The sequence below is a fragment of the Mytilus californianus genome, unplaced genomic scaffold, assembly GCF_021869535.1.
Source record: "Mytilus californianus isolate M0D057914Y unplaced genomic scaffold, xbMytCali1.0.p SCAF_41, whole genome shotgun sequence".
NCBI classification, from domain to species: Eukaryota; Metazoa; Mollusca; class Bivalvia; order Mytilida; family Mytilidae; genus Mytilus; species Mytilus californianus.
The window spans coordinates 624,058-640,314 of record NW_026262692.1 but is presented as its reverse complement, the minus strand read 5'-3'; the positions used below and the strand labels follow the sequence as shown (position 1 = coordinate 640,314).

The 16,257-nt window shown below is 33.3% G+C and overlaps 1 protein-coding gene across 3 annotated transcripts in view; it reads right to left on the bottom strand.

Annotated features, from left to right (window-relative positions):
- Nucleotides 1-15,393, bottom strand: part of LOC127699803 (uncharacterized) — a 59,586-nt gene extending 44,193 nt beyond the window's left edge. Inside the window, exon 1 of one of the 3 annotated variants that reach the window (XM_052203164.1) lies at nt 15,283-15,393. Coding sequence is in view for 1 of the 3 variants with exons in the window: in XM_052203163.1 (XP_052059123.1) it covers nt 10,694-10,709 (16 nt within the window). In the remaining 2 variants the exon portion in view is untranslated. Of the gene's footprint in view, nt 1-10,693; nt 10,856-15,282 lie in introns of those variants that run through there. The other 2 variants (XM_052203165.1, XM_052203163.1) reach the window with 2 other exon arrangements.
- Nucleotides 15,394-16,257: the final 864 nt, after the last annotated feature.

The window sequence follows — 16,257 nt, the reverse complement described above, 5'->3', positions numbered from 1 at the left end:
GTCACAAAATCATTCCATTCCAAATGAAAAACCTGTCAACCTATTATTTGCTGGGAGAATTAAATTGAAACCTGAATTGCACATGCAATAAATTGCTTCGACGAGTGCAGCTGGATATTGTCCATAAACTAGAAAAATGCTTATTTGGGCCCCTTTTGGCCCTTAATTCCTAAACTTTTGGGACCATAACCCCCAAAATCAATCCCAACCTTCTTTTTGTGGTTATAAGCTTGTGTTTAAATTTCATAGATTTTTATTTACTAATACTAAAGTTATTGTCAGGAAACCAAATGTCTTCGGACGACGCGAACGATGCTGACGACGACGTGATACCAATATACGACTGCAAAATTTTTTGATATTGTATGAAAATTATGGATAAAACTGCAGCTTTACTACTCAAACGATTTCAAACTATATTCAGTGGATGGATAAATTAATCGTAGATACCAGGATTTGTATGTCAGACGCGTGTTTTGTCTATAAAAGACTCATCAAGAATGTTGGAATCAAAAATGTTTAAAAGGCAAAATAAAGTATGATATCGAAGAGCACTGAGGACCAAAATTCTGATAGGTTTAGCCAAAATTTAATCATTGGATCTTCAATACTTAAAGGGATTAGAACTTCTGGCCTATCACAGACCCACATAAGAACATTCAGAGGGGCACAAATTAATAGGATATCAAAGGAAATTGTGAATATGGACCTGAAATCATATAAGAATATTATCCTTCAAGTTGGTGGAAATGACATAAGTGGTAGAAAATCCTTGAATGATTTTGAAATGGAATATGAAAGTTTGCTCCTAGCAGCTCGTACTTGTAGTAACTCTGACTGTAACATCATAGTCTCAGGACTCCCTCCCAGGATTGATGTAGATGTTTACAGGGCAAATGTAGTTTTAGAGAGATTATGTCAACACCTTGGACTAGTTTTTATAAGACAGTATGAAATGTATATGAGTGACAGCTTCAATCAAAACAAACATTTCTATGTTCATGATGGTATTCATTTCAATCCAAGAGGAACATCAAGATACATCAGAACAATAGATAACATAATAGAATAATCAATTCACATGATGACTGTGAGAACTGTGGTGAACTTAACCATAAAACATCCTTCTGTAGATTTAATATGAAAATTAAATGCTTCAAGTGTAAAAGGTATGGCCACAAACTAAAATTTTGTACTGCTTGAAAAAATGGCAAAGAAGAAAATGCCAATTTTACATCTGTTTCAAACAAATTTGATGTACTGACAATATTATGTTCTGAATGCAATTTATTTCCATGCATGTGTAAATTATTTTCTTTGTCACAAGGGCTTCAGATTTCTGAGATAAAGAAAACTAGAAACACTAGAAAAACAATTAAAGAAAAGAATGAGAGTCATTTCTCACTTGACACAACCCAGGAAATGTCTACTGTCAAACTTTATAGTTCTAATGATGGGTTGATTAGTTCTGATAATTTTAACACTGAATCTCAGACATCTGGACAGGATACATTACTTGGTATTAAACAGCATGATACAAACTGTGTAATGTTTGATGATGAGTCTAATGTAGATAATTTTTTGTTACCTCTCCCTCAGGTCAACATAATGATTGATGTGAAATTATCCTATGTCTCTGTATTTACTTTAGCAATTATTGTTTGTATATATTATCTAATCAATTTAGAAAACCATGCATTGACAGGGAAACAAATAGACTCTAATGATAAGATTTTTAATTCTTATGGTTTTAGTAAATCCAAAGGTATAAGGATTTGTTCTCATAATGTTAATAGGATTGAAAGTAAATATGAAGAAATTAAACATAACCTTATGTTTTCTGATAACTAACCTGATGTATTAGGATTGTGTGAAACATTTTTAACAAAACACACTACTGATAATGAATTACAAGTACCTGGTTATGTATTTGAAAGAAAGGACAGAACATCACAAGGTGGGGGTGGTCTGATTGTTTATTTTTCTGAAACAATTAAATTTTTAAGAAAAAACAACATCGAAATAGGGGGTATTGAAACAATGTGGGTTGAAATTAAACCAGATTACAAAAAATCCTTTTTATTATGTTTTGTGTATAGGCCACCAAAGTCACTGATAGATTGGGTTGATGATTTTGAAAAAGAAATAAGAGTGGCAATGACCATGAATTCAGATATAACAATTATGGGTGATTTTAATTTTAATTTTAAAGCACCAAACAAACCTCCTCAAAAATGGCTGAACGTTTTAGAATCGTACAATTTTCAACAACTGATTGTAGATGCCACAAGGGTAACAAAAGATTCTAGTACATTGATTGATCATATTTATGTCAATAATCCAATTATGGTACATGAATCACATGTGTGTAGATATGCAATTAGTGACCATTACCCTATCTGTTTAACATGGAAAGAAGCAAATATAGGAAAAAAGAATACACACAGTACAATTACTTATAGAAATTTCAAAAATTTCCACCAAGATGAATTTTTATTAGATCTGCAAACTACACCTTTTCATAAAATTGAATTTGAAGAAAACCCCTCTGACTGTCTACAATTGTTTTATGATATGTTGAACAAAGCTTTAGATAAACATGCTCCTGTTGTTAAAAAGAGAGTAAAAAGGGACAGACAGCCTGAATGGTATAACAGTGAAATCATTTACGCTAGGAATATGAGAGATAAATATAATGCACTTGGTTTATGGAGTGAGTATAGATTTTGGAGAAATAAAACTAAAAATATCATAGATAGCTCAAAAAAGAATTATTATAAAAATATGGTAAAAGACTCCAATGACCCTAAAACTTTATGGAAATGTCTTCACAGTCTGAACCCAAAAGTTAAAAATACACCATATGAATTAGCCACTGAAGATAACAATACAACTAAAAGTAAAAAATCAATAGCAGAAACTTTTAATAACTTTTTCACTTCCTGTGCTGAAAAATTAAGAGAACAAGGAAGTTATACACCTGTAAACAAAGCAGATTTCAGTAATCTTGGTAAATTTGTTAAAAATAAATTACATAAACATGATAAATTTTCTATACCACCAGTGATCATGAATGAGCTATTTAATGAGTTAACAAAACTTGATATAAACAAAGCATCTGGTATGGATAATATAGGACCAAAAATCCTAAGATTAAGCGCCCCTGTTATTGCATCACCTCTCACATACATATTTAACAGAATGATAGATACTGGTATATATCCTTCTTTACTGAAGAATGCTAAGGTAACACCAGTTTTCAAGGATGGTGACAAGCTTTTAGCAACAAATTACAGACCTATATCTGTTCTTCCAACTTTATCAAAATTAATAGAAAGGCATGTTTCTAATAACATGTACAAATACTTATCTAAACTTAAACTTTTACACCCTACACAATCTGGTTTCAGGCCGCAGCATTCTTGTCAAACTGCACTTATTAATATCATTGACAAATGGTTGCAAGAAATGAATGATGGTAATTTAAACCTAGCAATTTTATTAGATTTTAAAAAAGCTTTTGATTTGGTAGATCATGACATTCTTTGTTTAAAGCTTGAAATTTATGGATTTAGTGAGGCTACTGTTAGTTTTTTCAAGTCATACCTGAATAACAGAAAACAGCAGGTAAACATTTGTAATGTTTACTCTGAACAACAACATGTAAAATTTGGTGTCCCCCAAGGTTCTATACTTGGTCCTCTATTGTTTGTGCTATTTATAAATGACCTTCCCTTATGCATTGAAAATTGTGAAACAGACCTATATGCTGATGACACCACTCTTCATAAATCAGGGAAAAACATAGAAAATATACATGATGATGTTCAAGACGATTTATACAGGGTTGAAGAGTGGTGCAAAATGAATAACATGTTCATTAATGCAAATAAAACAAAATGTTTGGTTACTGGAACAAAGCAGAAACTATCAATTCAGACTTATCAACCAAACTTAATAATAGATTCAAAAGTATTACAAAATTCTTCATGTGAAAAATTATTAGGTGTTAAAATTGACAGCACACTTAACTGGAGAAATCAAATTGACCAAGTTTGTGCTAATATATCATCCAGAATATACCTCCTTTCTAAAATAAAGAAATTTTTAGATATAAATGCAAGGAAAACATATTACAATGGGTATATTCTGCCCCTGATTGACTACTGCTGTATTATTTGGGGTGAATGTAAAAATGAAGGGATAGCAAGAATTTTAAAACTCCAAAAAAGGGCAGCAAGATTAATTCTAGATGCAGTTCCTTTATCCCCCTCAGCCCCCTTATTTAAAGAACTTGGGTGGATGACAGTTGACAATAGAATAAAATACCACAAATATTTACTTCTATATAAATGTATGCGTATGGAAGCACCAATGTACCTAGTTCAAAAGTTTAAACTGAAATCAGATAATAATCCTTACTCCCTGAGAGGCGTCACTCAAGGTAATCTGATAGTTCCTAAGCCAAAAGCTGAGCTATTTAAGAAATCTTTTGTTTATTCTGGATCAGTGTTATGGAATGGACTACCAAACAAAATGCGTAAAGCTCAAAACACTTATACTTTTAAACAAAGTATCAAGAAGTACTTAACACAGTCCTGATAAGATTATGTTTTCTACAATGTATTTGTATATTCTTTTATTTATATTTGTATTTGATTTTTTGACTACATGTACATCTTGAACAGCCTTATATCTTATCATGTTAGTAATATTACATTGAACTAATTGACTGTAAATTAACTATGTGTAAATATCTGTTTTTTGATTGTATTGTAATTTGTATGTGAGGGCCTCAGGGAAGATTAGTTTATTGTAACTAACTGAGTTTACCCTCTTTAAATAAAGAATTTATTATATTATTATTATAAATACAGCTAAGGTAATCTTTTCATTGGGTAGAAAAGCATTAGTATTTCGAAAAATTCAAAGTTGATTTATGATCATGACCATATCAATCATGTCAATGATAATTCAGAAGTGCTGACTACTGATACCCTCGGGGAGGAAACCTCCACAAGTAGTGACATCTACCCAGTGGTTGTAAATAAACTCATCATAGATTTTGTACACCAGACAAGTGTTTTGCCTACAAAAGATTCATCAGTGACGCTCAAATCAAAAAAGTTTAAAAGCCCAAATAAAGTAACATCTCCACCAGAAGTGGCATCGATGACTTTGGTACTAACAAATTAAAAGGAGATAACTGAAAGCTGTCATGGTATTACTCATAACTAGACATCATTGCAATGGGAGCCATCTCTGTGGGCCCCACTGTAAATAACAGTTGTCAACTGAAACCAGTTTTTGACCTTGACCTTTGACCTAGGAAGTTGTACAAACAGTATGACACACCCTCTGGTGTTGGTTAATATACATGTCAAGTATAAAGTATGAAATTATAACAGTTCTCTAGATATAGAGCGAACACAATTTGTTACAGACGGAGGGACAGACAGACTGATCACTATAGAGACACCTGCCACTAAACATGATCGACCCTATCAGTAAGCCATCCCTCCTTTGAAACACACTGAATCAGCATAAAATCACTCTAATTACACACTGTGAATCACCTTTAATACATTGAATCAAACTATATACACAGTGAATCACCGAAAATTTACAATAAATCACCTGAAATTTACAATGAATCACTCTAAATATAGACCAAATCTCCAAACATCTACACTGACTCACCCTAAATTTACACTGAATCAACCAAAATACATACTGACTCTCCCTAAATTTACACTGAATTACCATAAATTTACACTGAATCACCCAACATACAAACTGAATCACCAAATAAACACACTAAAAACACTAAGCAGTTAAGTGTCAAAATTACTTTGATTTAATATACAATGCAAGCAGTATAGTAGTAAACTATAAAATATCAATCTACCTTGTACAAGTCTGTCATTATCTGTGCCATCTGCAGAGATGTGAACAACAGCCCGCGTTACTACCAACTGTCGACCTGTCATTGGTTCAAGGTCAGTAAGAACTCTACTATATGCACTGTTATTGGTTCAAGGTCAGTTAGAACTCTACTATATGCAGTTATTGGTTCAAGGCCAGTTAGAACTCTACTATATGCACTGTTATTGGTTCAAGGTCAGTTAGAACTCTACTATATGCACTGTTATTGGTTCAAGGTCAGTTAGAACTCTACTATATGCACTGTTATTGGTTCAAGGTCAGTTAGAACTCTACTATATGCACTGTTATTGGTTCAAGGTCAGTTACAACTCTACTATATGCACGCGTACAGAAATAAGACCTCCTGTCATTAGTTCAAGGTCAGTTAGAACATGACTTTATGCACGGAAATAAGACCTCCTATCAATGGTTCAAGGTCAGTTAGAACATGACTTTATGCACATAAATAAGACCTATCATTGGTTCAAGGTCAGTTAGAACATGACGGTATGCACAGAAATAAGACCTCCTGTAATTGGTTCAAGGTCAGTTAGAACATGACTATATGCACAGAAATAAGACCTCCTCTCTTACCTCACTACAAACATGGTTCTGAATATGTTGTCACTTGTAAGACAGAATATGCTCTCAATATCCCATATAGAATTATTATACAGTTAAAGTCAGTTGATTTTGTCTTTTTCATTGGTATCCAGCAAGTCTAAACTGAAGTAAAACACTATTCATATTACTGTGTGACCAGTAAAGGCACATATTTTCAGGATTTCATTTGCTAATGAAGAAGTTTTATCCAGATTTCACTGATAAACATTCAGCTCCATCAAATAGATCTTGGCAAATGAAGTGTGTGGACTCCAGATCATTTAGAATCCATAAAAAGAGTGTTACCAGATGTTTCAGTCTCCAGATAAACTAAAGATCATCTACATATAGGAGAAATTCTTCAAAACTCCAATTATATATATATCAAAAGAACTGTTCAGAGGGCAAAGGTCAATAGCCACTTAATAGTTATAGCAGTAATAACTTGAGCAATATGGAAGACACTAGTTTGTTCCCCTTGGATATCCAGAAAACATTCACTAAAAATCCATTGAAATTAATACACCTCAGATGAAAACATAATCCTGTTCAGTATATTATTCTAAAATACTAATTCATTTAATTGTATATTAATATTTGAAAACTATTCTAATATAATAATTAAATCTCAAAGTCCATAACTTTTCAAGGAATATAAATATTAATTGCATAATAAAATAAATGTCTCTACTCCATTGTAACCTCTGCTGGTCACAGACAATACTGTATTATAAATTTTTCCTTTTCTATGAAAGATACTCATTTTAACATAACCCTACCCACAATACATCTGACAGAATCCCTCTCCCATTATTATTTTATCAAAGTCCCATGTGCTATTATTTAATTAAAGAATTTAATCTGTGTTATCAAAAAGCTTTCACAGCCAACTACTACATAATATTAGTTACAAACGCCCAAATGATTGTTCAATTAGTAAATTGGAATTACTAACATTGTGCTGTTTAATTTCCCCAGTAGATCAAGATCAATTCATTGTTTGTCGCGACATGACAAAAATTTGACGTTTAGTGGGAAAAAATGCAGTTTATTCAAACTAACAGTGATGGTTCTTAGAGTACATCATGATCAACATGTTAAAAATGGTTAATATAAATTTTCCTTGATAAAAGTGTTGTTCATATTATATTTTTACATGATTTTCCTTGTTAGATGTGTTATTTTTTCAACATATCTTTTTACACGAAAACTTAGAAATTATTCAACTTTTTAAAATTTTGAGGAATATGATGCAAATCAATTTGACTACATGAACCTCCATGAGGGTCTGTATGGGGGTTTATACAAATCAGAGAATAATGGGTATTGAAATAAAGAGTATATTAACGAAAAATTGGCAAAAAAAAAAGTAATGACCTAAAAATTGAATAAAGGAATGAAAACCACCCATCCCTCACCTTATCAATACAGTTTTAATGGGTACTTATTGTCAGTTTAGTTTTCTGTTATGACCAGATAAAAAAAGACTATAATTTTGGTAAAATATTCCCACTGAAATCACAAAAGAGACCCAACGCAATCCTTATAATTAACTTGAAATAGATATGTACCAGATTTCATAACTTATGATATACATAAAGCTAAATTAACGACCAAAATTAATCAAACCAGAATTAAGTTCCAATCAATGGCCTACTATATCATATTAATGTAATCAAACTTATTTCATATTTGATCATAAAATATATGAATAAAATCTCGTAGGAAAATGATGATATTGGTATAGACTCTTGAAAATGAATGATCCAATTTCATTTCCCATGAAAACTCTGTAAGAGTACCCTTACTAATTTATTGCTTCGATGCTCCAATCAAGACAAGTTATACCTTCCCCCATTATCTAGGGATACAATCAATCATTAATCAAATATCTCGGTTAATAAATGTATTCAAATTTTCTACAGTATCGTTAGCCTTCATTGTGACAGCCAACTGAAATACATTCTACAGACATGGAAGTATATATTTTACACCTAAAACACTCATATGAACCTTCTTTAATCCACCTACAAATTTTATATTGATCACAAAATATTTCCATTCACTCTTGCTAGCATCCTAAACTAAAATATATAGTATTCTAACTTTTAAGTCTGTTCGGGAGGTGAAACTCCTACTATCTGAGCAGATGCAGTGTGTCATCAAGAGAAAGTGGGCCAGGTGCAGTGCATCATTGCGAGAAAATTGGTCAGCTGCATTGCGTCATCAACAGAAAGTTGGCCAAGTGCAGTGTGTCATCACGAGAGAGTTGACCAGGTGCAGTGTGTCATCAAGAGAAATTGACATGGTTCAATGTGTCAACAAGGTACAGTTGGCCAGGTCACCAGGTGCAGTGTGTCATCAAGAAAATTGGCCAAATGAAGTGTGTCAACAGGAGAAAGTTCACAAGGTGCATGTAGTGTGTCAACAAAGGAAGTTGATCAGATGCAGTGTGTCAACAAGGAAAAGTTGGTCACGTCACCAAGTACAGTGTGTCAATAAGGAAAAGTTGGTCAGGTCACCAGGTGAAGTGTGTCAACAAGGAAAAGTTGGTCAGATCACCAAATGCAGTGTTTCAACAAGGAAAAGTTGGTCAGTTCACCAGGTGCAGAGTGTCAACAAGGGAAAGTTGGTTGGTTCACCAGGTGTATTGTGTCAACCAGGGCAAGTTGTTTTGTTCACCAAGTGCAGTGTTTCAACAAAGGAAAGTTGGTCAGGTCACCAGGTGCAAGGTGTCAACAAGGGAAAGGTGGTCAGGTCACCAGGTGCAGTGTGTCAACAAGGGAAAGTCAGTCAGGTCACCAGGTGCAGTGTGTCAACAAGGGGAAGTTGGTTGGTTCACCAGGTGCAGTGTGTCAACAAGGGAAAGTTGGTCAGATGCAGTGTATCTACAAGGGAAAGTTGGTCGGGTCACTAGGTGCAGTGTGTCAATAAGGGAAAGTTGGTCAGATGCAGGGTATCAACGAGGGAAAGTTGGTTGGGTCACCAGGTGCAGTGTGTCAACAAGGAAAAGTTGGTCAGGTCACCAGGTGCAGTGTATCAACAAGGGAAAGTTGGTTGGTCACCAGGTGCAGTGTTTCAACAAGGGAAAGTTGGTCAGGTCACCAGGTGCAGTGTGTCAACAAGGGGAGTTGAACAATTTGTTAAATATATCAAGAGAGATAGACAATGAAACAATAACAATGAATAATGATGGTAGAAAGCCTGTAGGTACATTTGTACATTTTTAGCTGCTGTACCTTGTGGTCATTGGCTGTTTTTGGAAAAGGTGCAAGCCTTTGACTAGACCATAAGAGCCTTACAACAAAAATAAAATTAAACCTTATATTTTAAATTTTGAAAGCAGCATTTATATGCAGCATTTGCTATCGTAATAGTTTCTGAATTTTCAGTAATTAAAAAGGGTTAAATTACTTACTAAGTAATTATGAAATATAGGAATATACTGTAAACCAACTTATTTTCGCAGATACTTTATTTTTGCACAACCCCTATACTTCACACAGCAAGGGGAGACAACTCCTACACACAGCAAGGGGAGACAACTCCTGCACACAGCAAGAGGTAACAATTCCTACACACAGCAAGGGGAGACAACTCCTACACATAGAAAGGGGAGACAACTCCTGCATACAGCAAGAGGTAACAACTTCTATACACTAAGTTAAAGATTACCCTCATCAAAAAATGAGACAACTTCATATTTTCGTGGATACTTGAACAAGTGTTTTATGAAAATTTGCTTTCAATCTCAAAGGATTTTTTTAAACTCAATTCATGGTTATCATATATCTGTGACATCCATGAGAATTACTTTCTAAGTAAATCTAGTGACGAATTTAGAGGTGGTAGAGGATGCTTTCCCCTTTGAATGGAAATATTATTTTCATCATAAAATCATTCAAGTAATTTTTTGCCTTCCTCAGCTCAGCGGAATATATCAGGAGAGTTTGCAACTGCCACCCAACTTTTCCGAAATTCCTGGATCCACCCAGGGAATTCACAGTACATATGTCATATTCTATTCAATTTATATACTGGTACCAACAGAATGTTATATTTACATTGCATATTACCAAATCAATTAAATACAATATAACAGAAATACTAGTATTATTTCATGGTTTTCAATTTGACTAATGAATGTTATAAATAATTAACTTACTGACAAATGAAGGCATACTAATCTGTAATATCTGATTATAACTCCGTAAAACCTTCCTTATCTAGGCGAAAATTACTCATCACAAGCCACTAATTAGCAGAGACACACAAAAAACTATTTACCTCACAGGAATGTTAATTACTTAATTGTGTTAATTAAAATAATGGTTATTGTAACTTTAGGACAGATAATCAATAAAGCAGTAGTTGTCAACGACAGGAAATCAAGTTTACATTCCGATTACAACAGCCAAAATAGAAATTCAATAACTATATACAGATGTCTGTCAATAAACAGTGAAGACTTTCTTCAAAATAGACTAAATTGATTTGAACTGACTTCAATAGGTCAAATAGAGGTAAATAACCGTGACTGTTCAACTGTGGTCAATAACATCTTAGGTAGCTACCATTTGATTTTTATGGGGGGCTAGGATGAAAAATTTTGTCCTGCATTTTTTTTAGTTGTAATCTCTGTCCTGCCTTTTTATTTTTCACTCTATTCTGTCCTGCCTTTTTTTTATTAGTTTATCCTGACTTTTTTTTACATAAATTGTCATCCTGCCTTTTTTTTGCCAAGTTGCTCATCCTGCCTTTTTTTTTACTCAAAACTCCTGTCCTGACTTTTTTTCAAATTTCATCCAAGCCCCCCCGATAAAAATCAAATGGTAGCTCCCTTACTAGTCATTACTAGTTTACTGTTAAAATGTAAGAGTACAACATCTATCCCTTGACAACCAACCAACAGTTATCACTGAAACGTTGACTTCTTACAAACAGTTATCACAGAAAATTTGAATACCAACTCACTTTAATAAATAAAATTAATATCATGGAAATATTGACTACCAATCAACTGTAATCACTGAAATATTGACAACCAATCAACTGTCATCACTCAAATGGTGGCTACAAAACAACTGTAAAATTAATATCATGGAAATATTGACTACCAATCAACTGTAATCACTGAAATATTGACAACCAACCAACTGTCATCACTGAAATATTGACAACCAACCAACTGTTTTTACTGAAATGTTGACTACCAACCACCTGTCATCACTGAAATGTTGACTACCAATCAACAGAAATATTGACAACCAACCAACTGTTATTACTGAAATATTGACAACCAACCAACTGTAATCACTGAAATATTGACAACCAACCAACAGTTATCACTGGAATGTTGACTTCTAACCAACAGTAATAACAGAAAATTTAACTAACAACTAACTTTAATAACTGAAAATGAAATCATGGAAATATTGACTACAAATCAACTGTAATCACTGAAAATGAAATCATGGAAATATTGACTACCAATCAACTGTAATCACTGAAATATTGACAACCAACCAACTGTCATCACTGAAATGTTTTCTACCAATCATCTGTAATCACTGAAATTTTGACAACCAACCAACTGGCATGACTGAAATGTTGACAACCAACCAACTGTTATCACTGCAATGTTGACTACCAACCAACTGTCATGACTGAAATATTGACAACCAACCAACTGTCATCATTGAAATGTTGACTACCAATCAACAATCATCACTGAAATGTTGACAACCAACCAACTGTTTTCACTGCAATGTTGACTACCAACCAACTGTCATGACTGAAATGTGGACGACCAACCAACTGTCATCATTGAAATGTTGACTATCAATCAACAATCATCACTGAAATGTTGTCAGAGTTTGCTGCATAAGACAAAAAGGGTATCCCTTATTTTGAAGGCAGCATTATACACGGTATTCAATAAAATAAATAATAAAATTCTTTGTATTATTAATTATAACAAGGATCTTGAGACAGCTTTTTGGATTTCCATTGTACTATGGGTTGCTAAATATTTTCGGCAAAGAAAACATGTTCATTGGTCTTGTCATGTGATTCAATTCGTATATTTGTTGTTCCGCCATTTAGAGCAGACTTTTTATTAGCTTGATAGGGAAAATAACAGCAATATTCATAAAACACCGTCTCTTGTTTATCATCAGCAATATGTACAGCGGACCTTGCCATGTCAGGGGAATCTTTCTGTCCATGATGACACTATAAATGTTCTTTTCCGTTTTTTCCGGTCATATTTGGCATTTATGGGGGATGAATTGTCAGCCTCATTAATCCCCTCATCTACCGTTTTTCGTTTTTAAACTGACAGAAGTTCCTGGGGTGCTCATACTAAAATATTTAGAAATATTTTGTTGCATGATTTCGTGCTCAACAGCTGTCCGACAAGACAGGTCAATATAGATCAATGCATCATACCCCTCAGTACCGTTAATTGAAAATCTTCAGCATAAGCAATTTACAACACCCCCCTGTACTGAGAAATTGATATAGGAAGTATGGGAATTGCAATCAATACATGATACCGGTCCACCCAGAGTTAGTTATTCTATTTTTAAAACATGTACAAAATCAGTTCAAATTCTTGGAATCCCAAATGACGTACTTGAATCTGATTGGCTAAGATAGAATAGTGATGAAGGGATTTTCCACTATTTCTATTTTGGAAATGACAAGATTTTTTTGTTACTAGTCCGTCGGGCATATTGGGTTGCAAGTTTTGATTGCCCGAGGCGTAAATGCTCTAGTCCCGGGCATCAGGCTAGTGGATTTTTTATTCCCTGAGAAGAAGGTGGGACAATTTGGGTGTGGGCCAATTGTCTTTTTTTCCCCAAACTTTTAAATTTATACACTTTATAACAAGACTTAGAGTTTCAAAATATTAAACTTATAAATTAAAATTTATAAATATTATATCTTATTTATATCTTTTATATCTTGCATTTGATCACTGAAACATCTAAAAGATTCAGGCAAGTATTTCATATTACCCAGTTTAACCCAGTAGAACCTGGGTTTCCCATGATTTCCCAATGAGCAGGGCAATATTCTTAAACCCAGGTGTTTGCCAACCCTGTTTATCTAAGTATTAGTACATACATGTGATAGACTGTGAAACTCAGATCAGGAGATTGGGAAACTTTGGTTAGGAGATTAGGACTCAGATCAGGAGGTTTTTTATCGACATAAATTTTGTCGTAAATGTAACAGTGTGATGTAGAAATTGTCTTTTAAAGTGTTTTTTTTCTTCAACTTTCCATCCGAATGTAATATGTTTATAGTACCCTTGTAATTTTAAATTTTCTTTAACTTTATTCAACATGTTCAATCAAACATTCTGTTTTTCATACATTCTTTAATATGATTTTTTTTTCTTTTGTTTTGTCTTTATTGTATACAGCAATCACTGCAGAAGGAAAATTCTTTCTTGCTATTAAACATGCAAACACTGTTATAGTTTATGGAAGCTTTTAACAACCCTGGAGTACGGTTGGTATAATCTATTAACGACCTTGACTGGCTATACAGCCCTTGCACCAATCTATTGACAACAAATGGAAGTTTTTAACGACCTTGACTGGCTATACAGCCCTTGCACGGTCGGTAAAAATCTATTGATGATGATGATGATGATGGGAGTTTTTAACGACCTTGACTGGCTATACAGCCCTCGCAGGGTCGGCCCTGGCTTGCGCCTTTTTGGGCATTTAAATAATTTGTTTTTACCATAGGGTAATTGAATAATTTGAATCTATTGATAAAGGTCATTACTTATTAAATAAATTTCAATTTAAGCCTTGAAAAGAAGTACAGAACCCTCAAATAATTTCCAAACTATTATTTTTTTATTTTTCCCAAGACATTTAAAATCAAATTAATACCATCCTTTTATGATTATTTTGTTCAATTTATATTTCATTCATATTGTTTTAACTTCAGGTAATGTCAGTTACACCGGATATGGCGGCTGAAAGTTTTCATTCATGAAATATTTCATACACAGGATTTTTTTCTCTTCAACAGGAGGATGGGAGGAGACCCCTGAAAATGGGATTATTGTACATGTACTCCTGTCGGGAGGTTCACATGTATGTTAGTAATGTAATTCCATACTAGTTTTCTTCTTCTTCTTCTTCTTAGTATGAGCCTCCTGTAATTAGGAGCACCTCCAAATATATATGGAGTTTTTTTTTAACTTTAAAATTTTAAAGAATAAAACAAAAATATTTTTTCCAACATATGTACCTGTAGGCTGTGTCATACTGTAGCACATATAAATAAACAATAAAAGTGTCATGCATGGCATATTTACAGGGACCTTTTTATTACAAATTAATCTACCATATATTCACTTATGTTTGTAACTCAGTTTTATTTATAATATTAAAAGTATGTTTCATTTGATTTTGCTTTTTAATATGCATAAAAAATACATTATAAAGAGGTTTTATTTAATAAGAATTATATTTTAAAATAATAAGTTAAGATGTAAGAATTTAGTAAAATCTAAAAAGGCAGATTTTCTCAGTGGAATGTTATATGTACTTCATGATCATGTATCAATGTATATAAAAATCAAGATAAAATTATAAAAGCTTGCAATTTCCCGGGAATTCTAACCTTGTCTATGACGCGAGAATTCGACAAAATGCGTGATGTAGCTTTGTGCAAAAAAAAACTGTAAGCTTGAGATGGGAATTATAACACTGAAGCAGCACTTACAAACTAATTACCCGGTTATTCTGTAGATATATTTAAAGAAATCAGGCTCCTTCCCTGCATCAGTAACTCGTTTGTTGACAACCAAGATCTGTTGATGGAGATTGGCCGCTTATGTCCTTTAAAAAGTGGTGATTAATTTTGAAACAGTTATCGGTACCTCATTCCGGAAAGTGGATTTTTATTCAACTATATACGTGAGCAAGGATTTGTATAGTGCAAGAGAAATCCTCCTGCCATACCCCCTAAAAATGAAATGATTGTCCACTTATATATGCTCTTAATTAATGCTAATTAAAAATGTCAAATCTTTACCAATATAAAAATAAGGAGATGTATGAATGCCAATGAGACAACTATCGATCAAATTCAAATGAAGTGGATGTAAGCAATTATAGGCAACTGTACAGCCTTCAACAATGAGAAAAACCCATATTGTATAGTTGTCTCTAAAAGGCCACAACGTGAAAAATGTGAAACAAATTATGAGTAGGGTGTATGACACAATAAGCAGATAACCCATCAAAGTTATTCGTAAAATTCTATTAGTTGCTTGTGTTACTAATGTTTTTCACAAGAGAAATTTACTTGTACTTGCCATGGGTACAACCATTGATTTTAGGATATGAATGATACATTCATTGTTGAAGACCCTACATCAACTGTCAAGATGAAGAACAGGAATAAAAGCCATGTTCATTGATAATTTTCTATGTTTTTTATGTATTGGGTGCGATTTAGTCCCATGTGTATACATGTACATTTACTCCATATTATTTCAGTTTCTATTTTACTGTTGTTTATAATCATGAACTTATTTTTAACTTCCTGCCAGTCCTTCAATGAACTCAAACCTCTATAGTTCCAGTTACAACTCATGTATTTGCAGTTTGAACAGACGAGAATTCTTGAAAATCAATGAATTCATTTAATTTCTCATTTGTTGCGGACCTTACATTTGTACATGTATATTGATTG